Raw genomic sequence first — 11,916 nt, 5'->3', positions numbered from 1 at the left:
AAATGAAATAACTTAGGACTGTACCAAATGGGGAAAACCTTTGATCTGTAAGAAAACTGAAATTGCAATACAGAACTAATACAGGATAGAGACCTTGTGATATAGCAGATGTGGAGTCCTTCAAATAGAAGACACAGCTCTGGGTTAACAGAACACACAGACACAGACACACACACTCTCTTTCTCACAAGACGCACATACACAAAGAGGAGAGAAATCATCTGTAGGAAAAATGTAAAGGTTTTCTAGAAAAGTCATAACTCAGTTTGCATCAGAGAACAGACACAGATGAGAAAATACAAATATAAGAAATGTGGAAAGTCCTTTACCAAGTATTCATGTATCCAAGTTCATAGAACATGCAGTGGAGAAATGTTAAAAATATTACAAATGTGGAAATCCTACGATCTGAAAAGAATACCTCAGTGTTCATCAGAGGACTGACTCACATAGGAGAAAATAAAGTAGTAAATAGAACCTATTTGAAATGAATTTCAATCAGAATTGAGTCCTCAGCATATGTGTGATCATACACAGGAGAGAAACTATGAGTATAGAAAACATTTTGCCAGAAGTCACATCTGTACAGGTATCAGAGACCTGGCCACATGACAGAATTTCTCTCAATATAAACATGAGAGGAAGTCTTTCAACCAGAAGCCAACCTTCAGCAATTATTAAAACATTCACTCCGGAAAGAAACCCAATGTAGGAAAATCATTGTCAGAAAACCTCTGTCAATTATACAGAGACATTCTTCATGGCAGAGGTAAGTTAGGTGTGATGGGAAACCATTCTTCACTCTTCAGCTCTCTTTGAGCCAACATTTCTCATCGTGTTGAGTGGGGATGGTGTCCTTCAATATTATCCAAAGCATGTAGAAACAAGCAGTCTCAACAGGTAATTCAGAGATTGAAGTTATTAACTTGTGTCTTTTATACTAAGGAATGGTGTATAAGAGTTATTTGATAAACTTTTCTTGGAAATATGAGTTCTGGCCCTTTGGGACTGGATTGAGATCATCTCCAACATAGTTAGGGGAACAGTAGTCGAGTAAAGAGTGTTATGATAGGAGGCAAGAACATGAGAACAACCATTTTTCTACTGTTCTCTTAAGTCACCTTCTGTATGTGTGATCCATGCCTTATAGTACAGATGACTTACTTACTCCAGTTCAGTTTTTGAATGGAAGATCTAATGGAAGATATTAGTCCTTATTGCAGTACATATATAGTACTGAAGTCTTTCTCGGAGGGGTAACAATGCTCAATAGGAAATGTATTCATGACCTAACTCATATAATGGTATAAACAATCTATACAGTATCTTTACAAATAAAATACATATTTTAAAAAAATATGATGGATTAATAAAGACTAGAATCTCTGCATTTTGCCTTGGGGGAGAACCCCAAAGTGTCTTCAGTGCTTGCTCTTTTCTTTAATTAATCACTGGTGATGAGCAACTTGTGATTGATTCACTCTTAGCCCATTTAGTTGTTCTGCTGAGTGAGCTATTACAAAACACCAGTGTGGATGATGTGTCTCACGTGTGTTATCTCATAGAGGGCCAAAGTGGATAGGACATTAGGGGAAATAATCAAGCACACAAAGATATTGATCAATCTCTCACAAAAATTGAAGGTAACAAAAAAGTAAAATCATATGCCACTTGAGCTACAGCATCAGTTCTAGGCCCTGAGAGAGGAAGGAAGGAAGGAAGGAAGGAAGGGAAGTGAGAGAGGGAAAGAGGAAGGGAAGGAATGAGGAAAAAGGAAGAAATAAACTATTCAAAAGAACAATGTTTAATTTTTGGTGAATGTTAGAATTATTCTTTCAGAGGTTGGGGCTCAGGACAAATGGCTTTTACAAACAGGAAATTCTTGAACTGTTTACAAAATGATAAGGAGGCTGTAACATTTTATAAATTGACTTAATAATTCAGTAATATTAAGTAAGGAGGTCAGGTGTGACTGGTGCCCTATTGGCCACCTGGTGGATGGTGGGGTCTGGCATCTTGTCTTCATGAAGGGGAAAGGAGATGCCCCCATCCATCACTTGCCACCCAACTGATGGGTGTGGCTGGTTCCCTGGAAGCAGTGGTGAGCATTTGGCTGATATTTTACTCCATCTGTTAGTTCAGTGCCTGGGACTGGAATTTCCTGTAGACCTGCCTCCTGCTTAGGCCTTATTTAGGCTGGACCAGCAGTGGCACTAGATGCCATGGTACATGTCTCTGTGATCATGTCCTGTGTCCAGTCTCTTGGCTTGTCTCTGGTCATCCTAATGTGCCAATTCATTACTCTCTTAGCACTACATTGGTTTCTTTTCTTTTTTTTTTTTTTGGTCTGGTCATGCGCCTGAACTCTGGGCCTGGGTGCTGTTCCTCAGCTCTTCAGGCTAGCACTCTACCACTTGAGCCACAGCACCACTTCTGGCTTTTTTTCTCTTTTTGCTTATGTGGTTCTGAGGAATCGAACCCAGGGCCTCATGAATGCGAAGCACGTGCTCTACCACTGAGCCACCTTACCAGCCTGGCATTGGTTTCTTACTGTTGTTTTTATTCTTTTTTTTTTTTCCTTTCTGTCCTGTTTCTAAGCTGTCTAAATGTATTTGTGGACAAGTCTTTATTACATAAGGCTGCTTGCAGATGGCTAGCTGTGTAATAAGGACTCCAGTATTCCATCTCCCAAAATTTGGTTTCCAACAAATATACTGTCTTCTTTTACAGAAACACAAAGGTTGAACTTTTTAAATTTAGAATTTCTAGAACCAAGATAGATGCCACTGTATAGTTATGTAATTAAAGATATCCTGGAGAGGGATGGGAAGGTGACTCAGTGGTAGAGTGCTTGCCTTGCATGCCTGAGGCCCTGGGTTCGATTCCTCAGCACCACATAAGCAAAAAGAAAAAAGCCGGAAGTGGTGCTGTGGCTCAAGTGGTAGAGCACTAGCCCTGAGCTGAAATGCTGAAGGACAGTGCCCAAGCCCAGAGTTCAGGCCCCACAACTGGACCCAAAAAAAAAAAAAAAAGATATCCTGGAGGCATTAAAAATAATTAGTGTGGGTAAGCCAGGCCCAAAGAAACATAGGTCCCATGGTTTCCCTTATTTGCAATATCTAGTATATGTATGAGTCAAGCAGAAAAGGTCAGATAATGTGAGGTCAGGAAAATGAACCCTTAGATATGTATTTTAATGTTTTTTCTTTCATGCATGTGTTTCTAACACATTTATAAGATTATCTCTTTGTTGCTTTGTATGTCCCTCCCCCACAGTATAACCCCTGCTTTCACTATATTTGATGTCAGTATAACTTGTGGAGGAGATGGGGAAAAACCAGTTGTTTAAGGATACAGGTGGACCTGTTGCAACAATGAGAAGTACAAGTTGTCATGTCCAAAACGAGCTTTACAACGTCGGTGTGGGGGGGGGGAAGGAGAAGGATTGGGATTGGGGGGAGGGGGGAGGCTGGGAAGGGATGTGAAGGGTAAACACAGGAGGAGGCTGCAATGCTTGGTAAGAAATGTACGCATTATCCTTCCCATGTAATTGTAACTCCTCTGTACAGTATGTTCACAAATAAAATAAAATTAAATTAAAAAAAAAATAGTGTGGCTGGGTGCTGGTGGCTCACACTTGTAATCCTAGCTACTCAGGAGGCTGAGATCTGAGGATCGCGGTTCAAAGCCAGCCTGGGCAGGAGAGACCGTGAGACTCCTATCTCCAATAAAACCACCAGAAAACCGGAAGTGGCACTGTAGCTCAAGTGGTAGAGCGCTCGCCTTGAGCTGAAGAGCTGAGGGACAGCGCTCAAGCCCAGAGTTCAAGCCCCACAACTGACAAAAAAAAAAAAAATTAGTGTGTTGTAAGGCCCAGACAAAGAAGCAAGACGCTAAGGTGAAAAATCAGTGATACAAAAGGGAATCTGGTATAGAAGGTAAAGTAAGCCTCACAGATTTTTGCCCCTGAATTCAAACTGAGGATCACTAATATGATCTGTGCAAACAATGCATTCTTCCAAATGATTAGTGGAAGAATTTGGATGTGGTTTACAGAATGATAGGTAAACAGTCCTTTATTGAGATTGTAAAAGGACCTTTGCATATGTCTATATGATGTTATGAATTTTATATCCTATTCTGTGGAAACCATGAGTCCTGCTTAGATCAAGTAGTTAAGATCTCCTGATCTAACAGGGCCCTGGTGCTTCATATCGGAATTCTTAGTTGCTCAAGAGTATGAGGTTTAAAATCACAATTGAAAGGCCAACTAGGTAGGAAATGCTGTGAGACTGTTATAGCCAATTATCACCAAATTTCCCACAAGTAGTGCTGTGAATCAAGTTGATAGTCTGTCATCACTTTTGTTCCTTCATTACAAAAGTTCAGGGACAGTACCCAGGCCCTGAGTAGAAAGAACTCCAAGGCCAAGGAAGATATTTTGTAAAAATGGGTTCTTTGGCCTTCGTGAAGGAAAGTTTCCATTCTTGTAGAAACCTAAAATACTCCATAGGGATAGTCATTGTCCCTCAATTGAAGTATATATTGAAATGTCTTATAATGGTAATGATAAATTGTCACAAATAGTGGGGTATCTTTTCAAGTGAATGCACATGGATATACCTTAATGTTTCTGACTAGTTCATAGGTCCTTGCAGAGGTTCAAGTTACTATGTAGACAATGCGATCCACACCTGTAAGGTGTGGAATTAGACATTCCAAGAGAGATCTCAACATATAAAATGCGGCCAAATATTTCAGTATACTTGAAACAGTATCATAAGAAAAGAAGGAGTCAATAGTGATCATTTAAGATCCCAGAATACCAATATATTTGAACAAGAAGACAATGCTCTTCCACTGTGTGCACACAGATGTTAGAGATATACTCTTTTCAGTCTGTTCTGTCCAGATGTGTAGAAGCACTTTTGTTGTTCTTCCCTTATGGATGGCACTTTATTTCAAGGCCATTCCCAGGGGTGAATGACAGGTTGTTTATTTTCAGCTCATTCTAAAAGCTCCTATGTCCTGAGAAGAGAAGTGGTGAACCATGACTTGGGTACATATCCACCCTAGACCTAATCACTAAGAGTGGGTTAAGTTGTATAATTTTTCAGAATGTTAACGGTCCTACCACAAGGTTCATCCTGTAGCAATATCCAAAGTTAGGCTTTAGAAGAGTTCTGCCTTTGTTCAAAGATTTCAACCCTAAATTAGATTATTTTCAATAGCCATTCATTGAATATTACTGGATAAAGTATACAAACACAGTCACATCTAAGTTACAGAACTTTGTGATATCATCAGCAGGGGCAATTCATTTGACTCAAAGTCATGACCCTGAAGAGTCCTCTCCAGATCTAAGTATTTAACCAAAAACCTCCAGTTCCAAGCAATCTTGACCCCAGTGAGAGAACAGGATTTTAGATGAATCCTTGTTTCTTCCTGAGGTTAACCTGGAATGATGCATCTCAGAGTGACTGGAAGGGAAAGAAGCTGGGATACTGAGCACAGTGGGTACTGAACAAGGCTATCATAGGATTTTCACTAGAACCTCAGGGATAACACAAGGTCTCCTTCCATTACCTTGAGCACTTATATCTTTATTGTTGTCCACCTCTAGGTCATTTTTGTCCCATAATTAGCATAGTATTAAGTTTACATTTTTCCTGCTCCTTTGAGAAATATCTTACCCTAACCTCTCTTTCCTATTTCCCCAATAAATGGTGAAGTTCTTTTAAATTTTTTTTGGTCGGTTTCTGGATTAGAAACATCCTTGTATGAAGTCCCTGTTATAGAGTTTTCAGTACTTTGAGAAGATCACTACCTGGGGCATCCACAACCAACCATCTTTTCTTCACTTGTCCATGGGGTCTGAGCAAAACCACGCCAAATCTTTATACATGCATTCTAAATTAAATGTTTGTTACCAATAGTTTGATGTGGAGACTTCATCAGGTGTGTTGGAAGTTGGCTGGGCTCATAGTTTAGGCCAGAACTCAAATGGAAGGTACAGGAAAGAAAAGATTGGTGAGGAGCCAGCCAAGGAGAGGAGCGCAGTGCCAAAGTCTTCATGCAATATGCAAGCCTGGCAAGCACCTTGGGACAAGAGTGAGGAGCCCAGAACAGGGCCTGTGCTACCCATCAGTACACCACCAGGACCACATGGCAAATCTAGCATGGGACATGGTGTGCACAGGTTTCAGGAGGGCTGACTGTTGACACAGGGACCTGTTAGTCAAGTTAAGCCAGTGGCCTAATGTAGATGATACAATTGCTGTGGATAAGAAGAATTGGTACTAAAACTATTGTCTGATGAACTAGTTAAAATTCTTCAGGATATTTGTGTGTGTGTGTGTGTGTGTGTGTGTGTGTGTCCTAAGAAGAAAACAAATTGAAAGGTAGTTCAGAGAGAACTCAAATGACAAGAGTGTCAGACTTAAGTCCTCAGCAAGATAGATCGATCCATTACAATCACAACCAATAAGTGAAAAGGAAAGGTTTCCTTCAGTTATTTTTACCAACCCTTACAAATCCCATTGTGTTCAAAATAATAAGAACAGAAATATATGTGTTGATGCTTACTGTTGTACAACAGCTAGTTTACAAGTGACAGCAGAGGCATAGAGTCTCTTCTGTGTGCGGCCCCTGCACTCACTGGAAAGGAGGACAGTAGTATTGAAAGTGAACTAAAGTCACTTGTAAGTTTGTCATTTAAATTGCAGGGGAAGTATTGCCTAAATGAGCAGACATTTTGTTTTGCTGGTCCTTAGGCTTGACCTCAGAGGCCAGGTGCTGTCCCTGAGCTGCTTTTGCTAAAGTGTAGCATTCTACCACTTGAGCCACAGCACCACTTGCAGATTTTTCTGTGCATGTGGACCTGAGGAATAGAACCCAGCTCCTCATTCATGCAATGCAAGCACTGTACCACTTAGCTACCTTGCCTGTCCTATAAGCAGAATTTTTATGTTAAAAGAAGAAAGAATAGGTTGGTATGTAGTATCCACCTTCGATGTGAAAATCCCAAGGTTCAATCCCCCAAGGTGAAAGGAAGAAAGTAGAAAATAGAATGACAGGAAGTATACAGTTTCAAGAACAAAGAAAAATAGAAGAACAAAGGCAATGAGCAAGTATTTAGGTTTTTGTTTGTTCATGATTGTATCTTTTTTCTTTTAATTGTTGGTTGTGAGTTTTAAACTCAGGGAGGGCCTGGCATATTCCCTAATCTTTTACTAAAGGCTACCATGCCACCACTTCCAGCCAGAATGTCACTTCTAGTTTTCTGGCATTTAATTGGTGATAAGTCACAATGAACTTTCTGCTGATGTGGTGCTGAGGAATGGAACCCAGTGCCTCATGTATGCAAGGCAAGCACTCTACCACTGAGCCACACTCCCAGCTCTGCCTCCTTTTTTAAAACAGTGTGGTTGTGAGGCAGGGAGGGGCCTTCCTGGTGGATCCAGGCCTCCCCAGTCCCACTCAGCACAGCCTCAGGGTGCTTAGTGTTTGATATGAGGCCTGTCAAGTGCCTGACACCCAGCCTAGTTCCCAGTGCTTGGCCTCTCTCTCTTACTCTCTCTGATTGGGAAACTCTGATCATGTTGACAAGGACAATGCTGCTGGGTTTTATAGACAGTTATTAATAAGCACATTTTTGACATTTAAAGAAAAAAACAGTGTGGTTGGGGATGGCAATGTGGGTTAGTGATAAAGTGCTTACCTAGTATACATGGAGCACTGGGTTTGATTTCTCAGTACCTAATAAACAACAACAACCACCAAACACCCCTAAGAAGCACTGGTGCTGTAGCTCAAGTGGTAGAGTGGTAGCCTTCAGCATAATGAAATTCAGAAACAGTTCTCATGACCTGAGTTCAAGCTCCAGGAATGTCAAACAACAACAACAACAAAAAATGAGCAAATGAAAACAAAAAACCCAATGTCAGCAAGTTTCATTGATAAACATCACACACACAGACACACACACTTCTTTTTTAACCATATTCACCTCCTTTACCATGTCTGCTTACCCTCCCTGCTCCAAATGCTACCTACATCCATAGGAGAACTTATTCTATGTTTCTGTTGTTCTTGCATTCTTACAAGAATTATTGTGAAGGTGATATATATATATATATATATATATATACATACATATATATGTATATCTATATATACACATATATGTGTATATATATGTATATATAAATATGTGTATATATACATATATATATGTACGTCAAAGTTACATAAGCCAGGTATTGATTTCATTACTTGATTACATGGTTGATTTAATTGATTTCATTACTAATTGAACAGTATGCATTTTTGCACAATTCCACTCCATTTTTAAAAGTAGCATTTATTTCCATATATCACAGAAAATATACCAATATTAGGTATTGATCTCATTGTCTGGGTGCTGTACCTGATCATTTTATCTTAAGGATCTATAACTTGAGCCATCCATTAGTTTTTGCTCCTGGATTTTTAGGTGATTAACTGTAGATAAGAGTTTCATTGACTTTTCTGAAAGGGCTGGATGAAAGCGCAATCCTCAGGTCTCAGGTTTACCACCATGAGACACTTGTGTCCAGCACCTTTAAATATTATTATATGCACTATGTTATTTTGTGATATGTTTTTTCTTTTCATCATTCACACGGCTTGATCTCTGGGCCTGGGCTCTGTCCCTCAGCTCTTCAGCTCAAGGCTACTGCTCTACTACTGGACCCACAGCACCACTTCCAGCTTCTTCAGTTTATGTGGTGCTGAGCAACCTAAACCAGGGCCTCATGTATGCAAGGCAAACACTCTCCACTGAGCCACCTTTCCAGCACCTACAGTAGCATTTTCAAAGGAATATATTAGGCCTTACATATTTGTTAGTTGCACAGGTTCAACAAACCATAGAACCAAAATACTTGAAAAAGTATGTACCTATAGTAAACATGCAGTCTTTGAAAAAACTGGCATTATCCTATGAACAATATATTGTAACAACTATTTAGTAGTAATATGTATCAGAGGTGATTTACAGTGTATAGAAGATACCCTGGAGATTATATTAGAGGTGATTTGCACTGTATAGAAGGATGTGTGCAGGTTACATGAAAGCAAATAAAGAAATACACATCAGGTGAGATAAACATAATAAATAGCAAGTATTTCTTGGGCAAGGACAGCAGAATTATCACACTCTTCTCTATATTCATTATGGATACTGGAGTGTCCTCCAATACTGTCTAAAAAATATGGTCTCTTATTGTACTACCTTCCCTTCTCTACCATATTCAAATGCTGCAGCTCATTTGGACTTTCATAATTTTGCATAAAAATGCTCAGAATAACTGTGGGGTTCTTCAACTTCAGCAGACACCCGGGGCATGCATTTCATCAGGTTCATTGAAATCCTCAGTCCTCATCCTTCAGGGTTCCCATTAGTTCTCATCAGCTCTGCCTTATATTTTGAGCTCAAAATTAAATGTGTTCCTAATCACACTCTTCCCTCAACTGTATCATTAGTTGTGACTGCTATTTGACACAGAGATTCATCCTGGAAAGACTTAATCACAACATCTATGTTTTTGGACCTCTAAAATGAGTCATAGGAAAAAATACAAAAACTTAATTGATATCCAAAAACTCTTTATTGTGAAGGTAACACATTATCTTTTAAAATTTAAGATTTTAAAATATCAAAGTAGGAATGGATTTATGAGAACTGTATGTCTTTCTCCCTAAGGTATTATGAAAGTAATACTGATATTTTACAATTGAAAATAATATTTTTCTGTGTTTAAGTTTTTCTTTCTTAGTCAATTCACACTTTTAAAAAATGCAGATTATGGGTATTTTCAGGAAAGGTAATTAATTAATAACACATCTCCAGCTGCAGAGTCTTACAAGAAATTATCCTGCTTCAAGACAATAAGAAAGATGTCAACATGAAAATACACCTGAAAATTGCAAATGTTTAGGTAATATAAAGGAATGTATAGAACATATATTTTATGTAAGTTGTCTAAAATGATTTGTGAAGGGAGAACACAGCACCATATTCATGATTCATAAAGCATGAAGATTCAATATATAAATATATAAGTGTAATTAAACCAAAGTATGCGGATTAGTAATATGGATCAATTAATATTGAACTTGCTGACAAATGTTAGGACCTGTGTTCAAAGAATACCAACAAAAAATTAAAAAGTGTAATTGATTCAGATTTTAAATGGAATTATCTCATTGAAAAGTAACTATATTATATGATGTCATAGGCGAGTATTGTGAGAATACTGTAAACTACTAGAGTACCTATTAATAATGAACTGCAGTACCTCCAGCAACTTAATTACCTATGTCTGCCATAAGAAAAATCAGACTGTTTGGGAAATTTACTTTCTTGCAGTTCTATAGAATAGCAACAATTATGATACATGTTTTACGTCTTTAGAAGTTCTGTGCTTCAGCCTAAGGATGGTCTTTATTCTGTACATAAAATTTGTGGTTACTTCTTTATTAAAGAAACAGTCAGACTACCAGATTAGGGTATAGCTACTGCATAACAGCATTTTTTTTTCTTTTCATCAGTCACGGGGCTTGATCTCTGGGCCTGGGCTCTGTCTCTCAGCTCTTCAGCTCAAGGCTAGGGCTCTACCACTTGAGCCACAGCACCACTTCCAGCTTGTTCTGTTTATGTGGTGCTGAGGAACTGAACCCAGGGCCTCATGCATGCAAAGCAAGCACTCTACCACTGAGCCACCTTCACAGCCCCTGTAGTAGCATTTTCATAGGAGTATATTATGCCTTGCATATTTGTTTGTTTCACAGATTCAACAAACCATAGATCCAAAATATTTGAAAAAGTATGGCACCTATAGTCATCATGTAGTCTTTGCAAAACCTGGCATTATCCTATGACCAATGCAGGATAACAACTATTTAGTAGGATTTAAAATGTAATAGGCATCAGAGGTGATTTACAGTGTATAGAAGATTGCCAGGAATTGTATTACAGGTGATTTTCACTGTATAGAAGGCTGTGTGCAGATTACATGAAAGCAAACTAAGAAATAAGTATCAGAGGAGACAAACATAATAAATAGCAAAGTAATTACTAAAATGAAACCATATTTATATTGTAATATAAAAATAGTAAATATATCAGGTACTGTCTGATTTGAACTGAAGAAAATATACTCACAAAACTCAATAAGCCATCCAAAGAAATATACATTAATTATCAAGAAATCAAAATAACTCTATATAATGATACCTGAAAAAAAAATGAATAATGAAAATACAGATACTGATAATATGAGAAGAAATAAACATCAGCACAAATTGTGTTACCACAGATACAGAGCACTGATAATAACATGTATATCATCAATCTATATAATAAAAATTTTACTCTGAAAAGTCTACAAAGACATGGTTAAAAGGCCAAAGAATGATAATTTCTTTAATCTCTCATTATGATTGGAGAACGAATACTCCTCTTTTTATTTTTTTGTCGGCCATGGGGCTTGAACTCAGGGCTTGGGTGCTATACCTCCGCTCTTGAGCTCAAGGCAAATGATCTACTTCTTGAGCCACAGCACCACATCTGGTTCTCTAGTGCTTTATTGGGGATAAGGATCTCATGGCTTTCCTAACAGGGCTGGCTTTGAACCATGATGCTCATATCTCAGCCTCTTGAGTAGCTAGGATTACAGGCGTGAGCCACCAACGTCTGGTGTCTAATACTCCTCTTAATGACTGAACAACCAGAAAAATGGTCACCACAAACACACATGTGGAAGGCATTATCTTTACTTAAATGCTGTTTAATAAGCACTATGCTGTTATATTTACCAAGACAGACACACTGAGAATAGATCTGAAGACAAATTGTCTAGAAATCAGTATGAG

At 38.5% G+C, this 11,916-nt stretch overlaps 1 protein-coding gene across 1 annotated transcript in view; it reads left to right on the top strand.

Moving 5' to 3' along the window:
* The window catches only part of LOC138807125 (zinc finger protein 585A-like), an 86,662-nt gene extending 77,058 nt beyond the window's left edge, over window positions 1-9,604 (top strand). Inside the window, 2 exon segments of the mRNA XM_069992689.1 lie at window positions 810-900; window positions 9,526-9,604. Of these exon segments, the coding sequence (XP_069848790.1) occupies window positions 810-900; window positions 9,526-9,604 (170 nt within the window).
* Window positions 9,605-11,916: the final 2,312 nt, after the last annotated feature.

The sequence above is a fragment of the Dipodomys merriami genome, unplaced genomic scaffold (assembly GCF_024711535.1).
Source record: "Dipodomys merriami isolate MVZ:Mamm:240054 unplaced genomic scaffold, mDipMer1.0.p SCAF_411, whole genome shotgun sequence".
Classification (NCBI taxonomy): Eukaryota; Metazoa; Chordata; class Mammalia; order Rodentia; family Heteromyidae; genus Dipodomys; species Dipodomys merriami.
This window is presented reverse-complemented; position numbering and strand designations above follow the sequence as displayed.